The sequence below is a fragment of the Malurus melanocephalus genome, unplaced genomic scaffold (genome assembly GCF_030028575.1).
Source record: "Malurus melanocephalus ecotype Western Australia unplaced genomic scaffold, MMel_1.1 scaffold_221, whole genome shotgun sequence".
In the NCBI taxonomy this organism is placed as follows: Eukaryota; Metazoa; Chordata; class Aves; order Passeriformes; family Maluridae; genus Malurus; species Malurus melanocephalus.
The window spans coordinates 64,628-80,176 of NW_026623453.1; the positions used below are offsets into that span (position 1 = coordinate 64,628).

General features: G+C 41.4%; 2 protein-coding genes across 4 annotated transcripts in view; one reads left to right on the forward strand and one right to left on the reverse strand.

Annotated features, from left to right (window-relative positions):
- LRP3 (LDL receptor related protein 3) overlaps nt 1-4,323 on the forward strand; it is a 28,992-nt gene extending 24,669 nt beyond the window's left edge. For 2 of the 3 annotated variants that reach the window (XM_057374275.1, XM_057374276.1), the window contains one exon: nt 19-4,323. In XM_057374275.1, coding sequence (XP_057230258.1) covers nt 19-825 — 807 coding nt within the window. In that variant the 3' untranslated portion in view covers nt 826-4,323. The remainder of the gene's footprint in view (nt 1-18) is intronic. The other variant, XR_008965857.1, reaches the window with a different exon arrangement.
- A 3,627-nt stretch (nt 4,324-7,950) lies between these two features.
- The window catches only part of SLC7A10 (solute carrier family 7 member 10), a 38,381-nt gene continuing 30,782 nt past the window's right edge, over nt 7,951-15,549 (reverse strand). Inside the window, 6 exon segments of the mRNA XM_057374290.1 lie at nt 7,951-8,227; nt 9,188-9,365; nt 9,639-9,788; nt 12,910-13,006; nt 14,066-14,169; nt 14,265-14,388. Coding sequence (XP_057230273.1) covers nt 8,106-8,227; nt 9,188-9,365; nt 9,639-9,788; nt 12,910-13,006; nt 14,066-14,169; nt 14,265-14,388 — 775 coding nt within the window. The 3' untranslated portion in view covers nt 7,951-8,105.

Here is a 15,549-nt window from a genome sequence, read left to right on the forward strand (position 1 = left end):
GCTACCTTTGTATTACAGGCTTCTGTGCTGCAGAACATTCGAACAGCCATGAGRAGGCAGATGAGACGACACTCGTCAAGACGGAGCTCATCTCGGCGGCGCTTGGGCAGGCTCTGGAAYAGACTCTTTCACAGACCACGGGTGAGAGGACAGATTCCACTCCTGACGCCTGCCSACATTTCACAGACTACACTGGGTGATGGAATCATCAACAGTGCTGATGGGACTATTCAGAGTCCTCCACCTTCCCCAGAAGGACCTATTTTAGAAGCAAATGGCCAAGCCAGTGGCCCACAAGAAGCTGGATGTAGCAGCTTGCAGCCAGAGACTGAAATCACAGAGCCATTGCCTTCCAACAGCTTCCAACCGAATACTTGCACAGCAGCACATGCAGAGCCTGAGGCTGAAYACATTGATAAATCTTTAAGTGCTGTCTCTGACCAAGAGCGTAAGCAGTCCAGTAAAGTAGATTCAGGAAAGGCTTTCAGAGATCCTGTATCTGAAAGTGTTACAGAATCGATCCATGGAGGATCAGTATCCAGGAGGACTGTTCCAGAGGACAATAGTTTAGGTGGAAGTCATCCACTGAGTGAGGGTTCATGTAGATTACCCTTAAAAAAATGGGAGTCTGGTTATCCAGACAGCCCTATGAATGTTCATATCCAAGTGGATGGACAAAGCCAGTGTTGCCCTAACTCATACCCRGAGGAGCCTTTGGATGTTCATGCAGCTTGTAGCCATTCTGTGGAAGTGCCAATGTTGCAGTCATCTACTTCCCTCTCTGAAAACAATACCAGTGATGATGAATCTTTACTTGTTTGCTAATAAAAGCTTTTGTCCATGTATATTTTGTAACTTCATTGTTTAAGTGACAATGCACTTTGTTGATAGGTGGTATGTCTTCACTCTCAGCTTTCTCTCTTAAAACCAGTGTGCTTTAATCCTGTAGTAGTGCARTACAAGAATAAATGGGACAAGTTTATGTCATCGTTGCTGTTCCTGAAACTCTGATGGGGCAGAAGTAGACCAGTATGTGATGTCAGGGGCTAGAAGAAAAGGTATGTGTCACAGCAGTTTAGAGGCATCTSCACCCTCTGGTATTTCTTCAGTACTTTTACTCACTTTTCATTCAGTTTTTCTTTTGCCTTTCAGTGKTCTTATTAAACTAGAGAACTCTGTTGGAACCTCGATCAGACACCAGTCATTGTAACTCTGGAGTACCAAGCTACCAATAACATTGTTGTCCTTTTAGGCATAATAATTTAATTAAAATTTAATAATTTTGATGACAAATACTTAGGAGGAATTAAAATCCGTTGTAGCTTCCTCTTTATAGAAACTGCTCGCTTCTTTTACTCCCTTCAGATATGTTTTGATGGCCATATGTACCTTGAAGCATTCGGTAAATTCGAGGTTTCTGTATGGAATACCCAGAATGAAACYAGGTGTCTTAACTACAGAAGCTTTGTAATGAGAGTGTAGCAGTATAAGTGGAGTGCATTGGATTCTAGTYGCAGCAGTATTTCTTTTTTGCATTGTCATATATTGCATTTTCTTCATAGTGATGTGAGTGTTGCCAAATTGTTTCCTCCTTCTTTACCCTCTTTTTCCTCTCCTCCTTTGTGTTTCCAGGGACCTTGTGCTGATACCACTTTGAGTGTGCCTGAAGGACACTGAGGCTTTACAGATCCTGGGGGCTGCACTGGGAAGCACTGAACACTTGGTCAGGATCAGACTTCTATTTAACTTTGAAATCTGTYTCACAAGTTTGATTGTAAATCTGCTGCGTAAATGCAGATGTATAAGCCAGTGATTTTATTTATCTTCTATTTTTAGGAGTATGTTATTTTGGTTTTTTTTTATTTTTATTTGCTTTTTTTCTTTGAAGAACTGAAATAGATCAGTGCCATTTTCAAAGCTGACACTGTGGATTGTACACAYTTAAATGTAAACTGATGCCTTTTTGGTTTTTTAGAATGTAATTAAAAGTAAACAAGTTATTGACTTGTAAGCGGGTGGCATTGCTTAATGAGGAGTCCCTGCAGAATGACAGAACCTGCTGTGTGSTTGGTCTTGTTGTGATGGCCAGACTTTCCCTACTCTAACAAGAGCATCTGCTTCAAYTGCCTTGTGACACAGTGACTAGCAAAAATGCTTTTTAGAGGAGTTAGCAGGGAAGTTAATGCTGCTGCTCTGTAAACCTCCAAGTGCTCCAAAATCTGTTTGTTGTAGGAATTCACGTTGTCCAGAGTTATTAACTGAACTTGTGAAATTGGGATCTTTGGYATCTGTGGTCCTGAGCTCTGCTGCTCACAGGACTTTCCTGGCTGTAAAGGCAAATGGGCTTCTTCAGTCAACAGTTAAGTTTACTTCAAAGTGTCAAAGATTTTTTTCCGTTAAATGGATTGTATTTTGCCCTGGATCTTTCACTAGGGTTCCCTTTGAGGGGAGTGCCTTAAAAAGAACAAGGAATAGGGCTAAAATGTAAAATGGAAAAATTAAATAGAAATTTTTTTTTAACTCTTCTGTTACAAATTGGTTTCATACTGTGCATTCCAGTGTTAGAAGATTCAAATTCTTTAAGGGCATAAATACCAGGATGGGCAATATGCGTAACAAGTAAGAGTTGTAGTTGCATTAAATAAATACCACTCACTCATTTTTTCCAATTGCTTCTSTGATCAGAACTGATTTCATCAAAGGAAATGTAGTTTTGAAAGAGATCTTGTTTTCATAGTATTTATAAACATTTTGGGTGCATTCCACCTTTGCAAGGCCATATACTTTAGTTGTTGCTCTGCCAGACTAGTTGTTTGCATCAAAGGCTACAGGTTTGTGTCTTTTTTTTTTTTTTGTCTGAAGATAATTTTTAATATATAGACTTGTATGTGTAAGGTATTTAAGTACAGTTAGGAGAAAGATTAAAGATTTGTATTGTGTGGATATGGAGGATCTTAGAAATACATGTATATTTCTTTCTATTACAAAAAAATATTTCCATATGAAATAATGTTGATCATGCCATGCCTTAAACCATCATCATCATAAGGCTCCTAAAGTTGCAATTATACTTAGAGTATTGCTATATTTTGGAAACAACTGTGAACAGCTAATGCTGTTTTAAGATTTATAACTTACAATATGACAAAGCAAACACATAATTTCTTCCATGTATCATGCATATTTTGTGTACTGATGCATTTGGTAATTCAGTGAAAATTTCACTGATGAGGTTGTACTTTCAGAAATTTTAAAAATTACAGATTAATGAAAATTGGATGTTGAAGTGKACAGAAGTGTTCAYAGCCCTCATTACTAGAATGTACRACTTTGCATCAATGAGAAATGCAAWCCTGGTACTCTATGTAAGCACTGACTTTTATATGTAAACCCACCTTTTATGTAGGGCAGTTTTGTCTCCTAGCTCACCCCTTGGAGGGAAGAGCCACAGAATTCACTGTTAGTTTTAGAAAGAAGAAATCTCTGTGCTGTGAGCACAGAGATACATTGCAGTACCCCAGAATGTCAATACCTGGTTAAATCATAAAGTCTACCTTAGTGTATGTCTGCCCTTCCTCTRTCTCTTGTAAGTATTAAACAGAGAATTGATCATCCTCTAAGGCATCGCAGTTCTGACTCATATCAACTGCCTCCTTGTATTCAGAACTTCTTAAAATTAGAAAAAAAAAGATGGAAAAATGGAAATACAACACTTTAAAGGCTATAAACCTCAAGTTAATCAGCTAGTAAACTTTCTTAAATTTTTGTTACTTTAATAATGTACACTTTTAAAAAAAATTGTAGATGGACAGGTGACAAAGTATTTGAGTTGTTTGTTTGTTTTCGGTTAAGATACAAAATTCCCCTGTCTAAGCAGCCAAAAAAAAAAAAGCCCCTTACAAAAAACCCTCTYAATAGAGAATACCTACTGATTTAAATAAAATACAAGCTCATAGGCAGCATAAAGGGCAAAAGTGATTAATATTTTCTCTACTGCTATTAAACCAGGGAATATTTCTGTTAGAAATTCTGGTACCTTCTAGCTTGTCTATTACTCTGCACCACCCTTTAAACATACTTATTTTCTGTTTATTTTCTCTGCTTTGTTTGTTTTTATTTTGTGTTGTATATAATAATTCAGTTGCAACTTTTTACCATAGCTTTTGTACAAGCATGTGGTTCAGGTATGGGGTCAGGTTTGCCAGTGTCTACTGCTGCTTCCTGGACTGAGCAAGATACTAAGCAAGAAAGATGCTGGTTTGCATATCATACTTTGCCTTGCTTTGTATCTTTTAATTTTTAATAAAATTTCATGTGCCCAGAGCCTGTGGATTTCTGACTATCACTCAACACCAAAGCTCAAGATGCYTAAATTGTACTCCCACAGTCTTTGTTTGACGCTGACTGTTACATTGCCAACTCAGGGAATCCRTGTGTTGATATGAACGTGAAGGAGAAGGGGTGTATTTTGATTTGGTTTTGTACCTTCAGGGTTTTTTTTTTTAATCATCTGCTTTTTCTGGTACCTGAAGCTGGTGGAAGGGATATCACTTTTTAAATAATACATGTGAAATCATGGCACTAGYAATTCATTGTTATATACAGCTGCCTTTAAAATGTATGTGTGCATATATACCAACTGAAGAAAATGAAGTCCTGAAGTATATGACAGTTACACTGATTTAAAAAAAAAATTCTGAAGTACAGCCTCTCTCATTCATGAGGGCAATGCTTGTTATGCTGATGTTTCTCCTTCCTTGTCTCTTTGAGGTATTGCTGGCTCTGTCCTGCTCTTTTTCAGAAAAAGGTGAAGGCCGACTTAATTTGTGTTGGAATGGTCTGCAGACTTGAAAATCTTTTTCTGTATTGAAGAGAATTGGACAGATTTCATGGTGAGCCCAGATTTATCTGTAGCCATGAAGGATGGAAGAACACAACTGGATGCAGAGGGATAATATCTTCCTGCCTAGCAGAAAGTCTTTGCTTTGTCATGAAATGCTCACTCAGCTAGAGTGGTAGCARTGGAAGCACTAATATTTCAGACCATACCATCATATCCTGATGCGAGACTGAAATGAGAATAACCCATGAAATAGAAATAGAGTAATAAATGATACCTGTGTGTTTGCATGKTTTTTGTCAGCCTGTGCAGTACAATAGATATGTCTTGCAAACAAATCAAGTGGCTAACTTGAGAAGCCTGGAGGGCATTAGGTACTTTTTAATCCAGACCTTTCTCTGAGAGGAAAAATTGCTTTTGCTTATTTCAGATTTTTTGATTTTGCAGGAAATTGAGTTTTAATCTCCCATGTAGTTATTAGGATTTAAGATCCAGTCCAAAGCGCGGTCTGAACCTGAATCTTGCAGTCAGTACACCTCATGTTCTGCCACCCTAGCAAACAGTTCAATGAGCTGTCCTTCCCTTTTCAGATTCTGGCTCTTGTGTTCTTGGCTACAGGTATTAAATGATTAACAAGGCTGAGGTGAGTGGAGGAGGTTTACATTTTATTCCCTTTCATTCTATGTTCCCTGCTTTATGATGTCTTTTGGATCTCCTTCCCTTCTATCGCTGCGTTTTAYTGGAGGACTTTAAGACAAATTTGGTTCGGTCTCTTGGCATCTTMTTACTCACTTTCTGATCCTTTTTCTTGGATTTTTCTTTTTCCATTTGTCCAAGTGCAGAAGTTTCTCATTCAAGATAAAGCACTGGTGAGATATGTCAAGGACCAAGGAGAGGAGGTTTAAAAACCAGAGTTTGGTTTGCCTGTACTCACAGCTGGAGTTGGAGGTGGAGACAGGACACAACTGTCTGAACTCTAAWGCTTTAGGAAAAGGCAAATTCCAAGCAAAGTTTACCCTTCATTTTTCTTTCAACATCTYTCATAGAACTCTTCAGCAGCTGAATATCTGCTAACAATTTCTGATTTTGTTCTTGGTACAAAGGGGCTGGAAACTAAATGGGGTTTTTTCAAGGTTGAACAAATTTACAATAAGTGAAACATGAGAAATACCTCGACAAAAGCCTCTGAATATGAAGCATAGGGCAGCATGTCTGCTGAGGCTGGTTGGTTGTTAATTTGTTGTCTTTCCTTCAAAGGTGAATTATTTTATTTAACTTCAGCTCTCTGACGCGTTTCTCTCACAGCATTAGCTTGTTTGGAGGTGGGCTGTGGCAGCAGCCCTGTCCTGGGCTCCCCAACTGACCACAGCACCTCATCAGGCAAAGGTGCTGCTCCCCTGGGGCCACCAGCCCCTGTCCCAAGGTTGACGGCTTCATTAGGGCTTCTGTTTTCAGAAGTGATAAAGCACAGCTCATGAAATTTTGTCTGCATATTTTTGGAAACATGTTTTGTAAAGATGCTTCCAAGTTGAATGTATTATTAAATGCACAGTGATGTATCTGTTCTTGAGCTGGAGGAAAGCTCTGAACTGAAACAGTATGGTATTGAACCCAAGGTGYGATTCTCATGTGAGCCAATTACTTAAGAGCTGAATTCGATGTTCTTTGTGGGTCCTTTCCAACTCAGAATATTCTGTGATTCTGTGAGTCTCTTCCCTTGACCCTTCTGAGATCAAGCTCTTCTGGTTTATGTACTAATGTGAATGGAAAACAATCCTTTATCAAGTTTTTGAAAATGCTTGAGGGTGGCCAAGCCAACAATAGTACTTCTGCCTCATTCTCTCTGTGCTTCCCAACAGTGCCCACTCAGCTCCTGGAGTTTTATCTTCTCCACTTCTGTCTTGCAAATCATGTAACACAGTGATGACATATCTGTTGCTGCTTTTTTCAATACTGTGATAAATCAGATAAGAGTAAGTCAATCAGTTTTTATTGACTTTGCCTTAGGCTGACTTACAGGTGATACTTCCCAGAGTATTTTTCTTCATGACTGCCTCTAATATTTTATTCTACATAAATATAATAGCACATAATATATAGGTTTATCTAGCATTGCATGCTATTCAAGCTTTATTTAAACTCCTTTCTGTTGGAAAGAACTTGATTCCCCATATCAAGTATTGCAATACTATTTGCTACAGCAGCACATTGCTATTAATTAAGTATATGAATGAGATTTTTTTCCTAGTATGGCACAAATAAAATATGCAAAACGCTTTCTAAGGAACATCTAATGTGTGAGTGATTTAGACTTGTTACTTGGTTGAGCACAGCTGAAGTGCAGGATTAGTCTCTGAATCAATGGGACAGAAGCATCTGACATGTCAATAGACAGGAGGAACATCAGACTCCTTTCCCATGTTTCCTTTGAGTTCCCACTGCTGAGCCTGCTGCAAACCTCTCTGTGTCTCCATCCTCCTCAGCTGGCACCTGGATTGTGCTTGGCTTAATGCAGGAGTTCCTGGGTGGTGCAGTGAGCCCTGTCCCTTCTGGCATGCAGGAAACCTACTCCACCTTAACAGAAATCCTATGTGAGATACTTGCAATTTAGTTCACTACTTCTGTATCTTTTTTCCTGTGTCACAAAATGATGCCAGAATGGTTCAGATGATTGTTGGTGCTGTCGCTTTTCCTCTGTGGTCCATGCTCAGCACAGTGACCCTGCCCTGGTTGTGCTGGTCTTCGGAGCTAGGACAGAGATGCTGCGCTCTTCCAGGGGATGTGAMAGGGTGATCCTCTGGATTGTAACTTTGATGCCTCAGGTATTAGCTGGGCATTCACCCCACCCAGGRATAGCAAGAGGTCTCCTTGCTTTCTCTTGATTTCTGTACTTTGATTTTGTGTTAGGAACTGCCCTAGTTTTGAAATGCCTAAATTTGTATGTTGCTGGCAGACCCTTGTGGTGACTAAAATCAGTATTCCAGAGCTGTGTCTGTGCTGCTTTACCCTTGCTAAGAAAGAATGCTGCCAGAAAAAAAACCCAACCAGTGCCTTATTTTACATTTTATTTTCTTTTTTTTTTTTCCTTTTTTTTTTTTTCTTATTTCTGAGGAAATAACTAAAAGCTACGGAGGCCATAAAGGATGTAGCTCATTTTATGGGCTTCACTACTGGAGCTCTAAAACAATTTTTTTTCCAGAAAAACATTTTTCAAAAATCAGCATGTAAACAAGAAGCCACTTCAGCCTCAAAGGCCACACTGTTGTTATTTCTTCACTGCTGTTTCCCTCACTGGGCGCCAAGAGTGGGCCGAGGCCTCCTCCTCAGCACTTCCACACTGTGGGTACACCACAAAACACAGCTTCTGCCCCCAGCATGTCATGGCCTCTGCAAGGAGAAAATGCCAGTGGTTAATGGGCATGCTTGAGCTCTTCTAAAGAAATGTATGATGCTATGTGGAGCAATGACACATGGGAAGGAGGTTGCGCAGCCCTGCTGCTCCCCTGACCACCCCATCCAACCCTTCTCAGCCCCAGCTCAGTGATCAAAGAGTGTTTGTGAAGTAAGGACAGATTAAGATGGAACAGCTTTAGGGATTCTTTTCCCCAGCCCCTCACAGAACTGCCAGTGCTGCCCATGGCAGACTGRCAGGATTGGGGAGGGGTGGGATGGCACGGCATGGCATGGCATGGCATGGCTGTCAGCCCTCCTGGCACTGTCAGCCCTGCTCTAGTGACCACTGGCCACAGGGAGCTGCTTGCAGGGGAGACCACTGCAGCTGATGGAAACCCTCAGTCAGAGCATAGGACCACACTGTGCTTGTTTGAATGTCCTTGCTTTGGAGCAAAGTGATTAAAAATCAAACACAACCAAAACATAAAATATATATGTGCAGTTTTAATTTTAKAGGAGGGATAATGTAAGGTTTTATAAGAAACTTTTGAGTATGAGATAGTCCACCATGTTGCACTGGGCTTGTGTGACATGGTGTGCTGGTGACAGGCAGGAGGGAAGGCAGGGCAAGGGTCAGACAAACTCCTCAGACCCTTTGCGATCGCTCATTTAGCTTCCATTTATGCAAAGTGACACCCCTGTGAATTTGCCACAGGACAGACTGCTGTGAGCAAGCTGAGTGGATGGCCACAGAGACGTGAGAGGAGGCAAATGTATCCATGAGTGAGCTAAACATCTGCCCAAAGAAAAGCACTGTCTGGCCACTTTGTGCTCAGGGGCTGCCCATGGCTGAGAGTGGTGGCCYGGCTTGTTCAGGCAGTTTCCTGGCTGTTTTGGTGCCAGTGTGTCAGAGTTTAAGCAGGGAGGGCAGTGAGGCACATAGTGCTAGCTTACCTATTAGCCTATTTACACACTTTGGTTTATTTCTCCAGTAGACTCCAAGGAAAAACACCGGAACTCCAGTTAAAATAATAATTAGTCCAACCCCACAGACGATCGGCTCAGAGTACAAGCTGAAGATCAGCAGAAATGCCCAAAATGCCAGATAAGTGATGGGGATGAGGAGGTTCACCTACCAGGAGAGAACAGAGCTAAGCACGACTGTGCTGTGACTGATTTGTTGTAGTGGTCTGCAGGCAGTGCAGGCTTCAGGCCCCCCACAGGTTATGTCCCACTTCCCTCTACCACTCTTGTCCTCTCTGTCCATCCCAACAAGTTCACAAGAGATCTGCCTGTTTATCCCTCTTTTACACTAATGGCTCTTTGGAACATGGTTTGGGAGGTGTTCCCATACCACCCTTTTCATCACTATTGCAACCAGGAAATTTAGCTTTAACAGTATCACCTTGATAGGTCTGAAGATTTTGGGTTTCTTCCAGCGTAAAACAATCAGGCCTATAATTGTCACTCCATAGCAGAGGTAGTTAATAAATGACACGTAGTTGATTAGCGTGTATGTGTCTCCAACAAGCATGATGATAAGTGTGGCCAAACACTGCAAAAAGAGGAGCATAGCCTTCTTGAGCCRTTACTAGGAAAGGTAGCTTAAAAACAACAAAACCAACCAAAAATCCCATTAAAGCATTAAAAATCCTTTTGTTTATGGCATCTGCTGGGCRTGTGCTGCCTCCTGTGGCTCTGTGCCTTATCCCTGAACTGTGCTACCAGAGCTGGGCTAAATGGGGATTTAGCATAATTTGGGGCATGCTGAAGCTGGGGACTAGAGGATCTGTTTGTAAATACCATAGGGTGTTGGCATAGGTGTCTCTGCTGCCCATGGCTACGCAGGCGGGGCTGGGAAGGTTGGCAAAGCTCCCACTCCACCTATTTCTGTTAAGTGTTTTAAAAGCTATATTGAGCCTTATGGTGAGAACTCCAGGTGAGAGGTTTTCTTAGACTTRACATGTATTTAGGGCACTATGTTGTTGAGGTGCTGTGCATATTAAATAGAGGTTTGCCCTTTCTGATGCTGGCTCATGTCACAGTTGATSAACATCACTAGTCTTTTGAACATTACTAATGTTTGGAAACTGGCATCCATGTTTGGATGGTGGAAATTTCCGTGCTTTTTGCTTGYTCTTTTGAACTCTATGTCTGCCTAATACTTTAGAGGTGGGAGAGATGAATTGGAGGGCAGGGTGCTGCTCCTTGTGCCCCCAACCCTCTCTTTTATACCACAGGGCCTGAGCATTCACCTGCACAAAATACCAGTCCAGTGAACACTGTCTGCTGGGGTCCAAAGCCTGAGGGACACTAAATATCCAAATCCCTCCAGAGAGCACTCAAGATTTTGGTCTGTGTTGATCCAGGCTCTCTTTTTGTTTATGTCRCTTTTTTCTTAGCTTTTTCAGTAGTAAATTCCAGCGGAAGGGAATGTTTCTGCACCTCCAGCTCCAGGAACTGAACACCACCACAACCAAAAGCCCCATTGGTCCCTSTGTTCTCCTGTTCGAAGCCTTGCAGGCTTGGCCGGGGAATTTCAACACCTTGAACAGTCTCACCACAAAATGGATTTAAAATTGGGCACCATCTTGTATTGCTGTCATATAACATGGTCGCTGTTCTCCTCTGAGGTGAGCACTGTGTCATGTGTRTACAACTCTCTACTGCCACTGATGGGTTTTGCATGGTGTTGCTTGAAGTGGCAAGATTCCAAGCGTGGTGACATGGATGTGTCACATCTGCTCACAGCGTGGGTGTCATCCCCAGTGCCTCGTGTTGGAAGAGGGGTGCTGCCCTCCTGATGGCCTGGCTACAGCCACATGGCAGGGGTGGCCAGCTACTCCCCATCATCTTGCAAAAAAAACCCCAGTCTGTTAATTTTACATTTAGCTTGGCCCCTTGATTTTTGGAAGTAAAATAGTAAATCAGTAAAAATAAAGGTGTCGCTAGTCGTTCTCCATGTACAAAGAAACTTCTCTCCATGAAGAGAACCAGGTGTGATGTAATGGAATAGAAAAGTAACCTGATGTATTAATAAGGTTTGCCTGAATCGTGGCCCCGTTTGCTATTGTGGTTGCATACACTATACTATTTTTATACTTCTGTTTGTTAAGAAATAAATATTTCCTAGCAGTGTTCGATGTGCACTGAGCTGCATTAAAACACTTCAAATGATGAATTGATATACCATGCTTGTTCAGTGATTTGCACTGTGATTCAAAGGGGATGGCATGTCACAGACCAGTAAGCTCGACTGGCAGCCTGCTCTTATTGGGCTGTTCCGCAGTGAAACACCCTCTGAGACTCAGCATGTTGTTTCAGCTGATGTATTTTTAAGGACAAAGGGGTTCTGCCTCATGGGCCCAGTGGAACACAGGATCCCTTGATGGCCACCCAGGACAGCAGCCATCCCCAAACCTTCAATGGGTTTAGTGTAAACTTGCAATATGCACGACACAAGATGTTTGTGAAGGGGCACTAAGCTCCAGGAATTCTGTAAAACCTCAGCAAGACCCATATTCTGTCATAAAAGGGGAATGAGCAGGAGGTTTAATTGGAGAAATTTTGTACAGTTGTACTGTGCCAGAATTGCTTTTTGAGCCAGGAGACAGGTAAACATGCATCTTGCTAGTGCATCTGGGGTCAAACCCTTGGAGTTTTGATATCAGTGGTAAATCTGCAGTTGGCAGCCATTGATGCAGCCAAGATTTCCAACAAACTTCAGGCCTTTGGGGAATTCCTTCACTTGGGCCCTGCAAATATGGACAGCAGCAGTGCGAGTCATTTTCCTCTTTGCCGTCTTCTATGCCACTGTAAAACCCATCATACATTATATTTTCACTGCTGGTAAAAGCATATGAAGCTCTTTGTTGCAGATAATAACTTCCCTAGGTCGTTGGTATTGTGGAAATTTACACTGTCTAAAAAGTGAGTGGAATCTTTTTCCCATAGGAGCATACCAGCAGCTGGACCAGCCCTCAACACTCCTAAGAGATGGCCTGTCGGTGTCTGATCTTTGCAGGTGACCTCCTGGCTGCCTGGTGTACCGTTCAGCAGATGTGTYATTCAAGGCCACTGTAATCATGGTCCCTACTTAATTTTTTGGCCTGTGGGAAAGAAATACTCATGGCCTTCAGAGAACTGCCTGATCACCTCTAACAAGATGTCTTATTTGTTGAGAGTAAGTAATTTTTGGAGCACTTTGTCCTATCCCTGGAACCCACCWCATATCTGGCTTTTGTGGCAGGACTTAAAGCAGTCTTGCCTGAGTAGGATTAGCAGTGACCATGGAGATTGCCAAACGCTTGTGGGAAGCAGGCAAAATTGGTCTTAGAAACTCTTTTCTTAAATGAAGTATCTGTGTTTCAAAAGCCAGTCCCTATCTCTTCGCGCAGGACAAGAATTAACGAGCTTATACTGCAAATCAGGTTATGAGGGGAAACCCTTCAGGTGTCATGGGAGTTGAGAAAAAGGGGAATTATTTCCAAGGCTGAAYGCTGCTTCTCTCTGGGGCAGTCAGAGCTGCTCAGCTGGCACCTATCAACTGTGCTTCAGGCTGACCCACTGCTCCTCTTCTGGAGTAAAACCAGCTCTCAAGGGTTTTTGCAGCTCTTCTCTCTTGACTGTTTCTAAAAGCATGAACATGGTGACAGAGCAGGGATAGTGACACTTACACAGACGAGAAGGGCAGGAATGGGTGTGCAGTTCTTGACGTGGATCATGGCAAGCAAACTTGGCAAATGACCTTCTCGAGCGCCAGAGAAACATAATCTGGAAATAATAAGAGTAATGATGAATCCACTGGGTATGCAACAGCCTCTCCAGTCCCTAGTCACATAACACCTCTTATTTCAAACCATCTTTTTTGGTCTTCTCATGGAAGGTAGCTGTGACTGCAACTGTAGGGACACCTAGAGACTGCCTGTCTCGCTTGAGGAAAGGTATTTAAGCTTAGACCCTTTAGCACACAAGGCCTTTAACAGCTAACGTCACCTGGGAAAAGACCTGCTCTGAGATGCCGAAGGGACATGCTCTGAGGGCTGAAATCTACCCAGTTCCTGTCTGCTGGCCAGTGGTGTCTCTTTACCCAGTGAGGGAGAAATACTCTGAAGGTTGTGTGGGTATTACCCGTATCAAAAGGGTTTTGGAAAAGGTTTAACATGCCTTAACATTTCACTTTTAAGTATATAACCTGTAACATGCACTCAGATTTGTTGCATCTCATCATACTCATTAAAGTGCTGGAATAAATAACTTTCCCAAGGTACTTGAGTTGTTTCCTAAAAAAAAAACTTTATAACTTCTAAATTAAATTCAGATAGGTCAGTTATTATAAACAGACTTTATTGATTACAATCAAACAGACTTCACAGGTTCTGGACCCACTTAGCTGTATCCATCCAAAGCATCTTGCTTGAAAGGTGATTTTCCAGCATGAACGTGAAAATGCCTGTAACTGAKTACAGCATCAGGCCTTAAAACTCCTTTTTAAGCAAATCACAGTTTAGCTGGGAGCTACTGGAAGTTTATTGACATAAAAATACTTTGGTTCCATGCTAAAGCTGTGTTTGGCTCTTACTGTGAATTATTCCACATCTGCAAGCACTTTCAATAACTYGTAAAGATTAATTTGCAAGAAATTTCATAATTCAATATTACATTTGCTGATTTGAAACAGAGTAACTCATAACTGAATGTATCCAACACACCCAACAACAACCTCATGCTCTACAACATCCAAAATGTCTAGCTAGCATTTCTTTAGCAAATGCAATTAAAACAGCCCCTCCCCAAATTAGATAATGKTCATAAAATTGTACTCCATCTAACCTTGATGAGGTAAAAAGGTATCCATTTATTCCTCCAAATGTAGATAGGGCCACTGAGACTGGCATAACCCAGGAAAAATAGCCCAGTAATTTTTCACCAAATGTCTAAAGCAACAGAAGGCAGAGAAACTGAAATACACTGCAAAGCATAGTACCGAAATCAAAGTGTATTTTAGACATCCAGGGAATGGTTTACTTACTACCGCCACAGCGTTGGAGGACAAGAGCTCTTGGGGTGACATGGCAGTGAAATATGCAATGTTGGTGAACGTATACACAAATGTCACCAATGGGATGGATATGAATATGGCACGAGGTAGGTTCCTAATAAAAGAATTAGGAGGGTAGATAAGACATTACAATCATGCACAGGGAGACCACAGCAACTGTGTACGGCCCAGGGGTGCTCACCCAGCTGGGTGGGTTCATTGGCTGTTTCTCCAGAGGGAAGCAGTGATTCCATCAGCTCTCTGACCTACTGCTTGTCAGAGAAAGCTAAAAGTGCTATGAAATGCTGTGTCTGCAGGGAGCTTCCTGGGACAAAGATACCAYAAGCTCCCTTTGGGTACTTTGTTGGGATTGCAACAGCCTGTTACTGAAAAATGAAACAGCCATTTCCCAAAAGCCCTATGTACAGGCACAGTGGTGGAATAAAATGCCTTGCTTTGCTTTACCTTCACCTGCTCTGAAAAGGGAGGGGATCCCATTGTTCAGCTGCTGCCTTKGCCCATTGTGTACTGTAAACCTGGACATAAAATGCTGTGGCAATTTACAGTAGTGCAGATGAAATTGATCTCCAGTCCAGAGACCTTCTTAGAGATGGACACCTAACTGTTCTGTATCTAACATAATGCATTTTTCTCTGCGTGTCAGATTTGGAAAAAAGGTTTTAGAAAGCATGTTTAACCTTTGTGAATTTGAACAAAAGTGGTTTTGGTTATCAATCTTTTTTTAATACTTTACTTTCTCCTCTAAGGTGGCAAAAATTAATAATAATAATAATAATAATAATAATAATAATAATAATAATAATAATAATAATAATAAGCCATTCGCTCAATTTTCTCCTAATTTCTCAACTAAGGTTATATTTACCTTATTTAAGTAATAATTTTTATTATTCAGCTTTGAAATTGTGTTGGTCCATTAAAATATTGTTGGTTATTGAGGAAACACATTACCACACTTCCTTTATTCCTGCTGAGATCTCTGAACATGGACTTTGCCACTCACCGGTGTGCAGAGATGCCTCATAAGGCTGTAGGTTTAAGTCATTCCCACTGAAGCTGTAATAGCTTAAATTTCTTGTTTAATTGCTGTGTGCATTGGATGCACAGAAATTACTAACACTGCAAGAGCTGCTCTTGATATTTGTCATTCCACTTCATYAGCTCAGAACTGTTGAAACATTTGAGCTTTGCTAAACTAAAATTCTCTTTCCCTCCAGCCTTCTCAGCCTGTTTGTGATAAAACATTTCCAAGCCC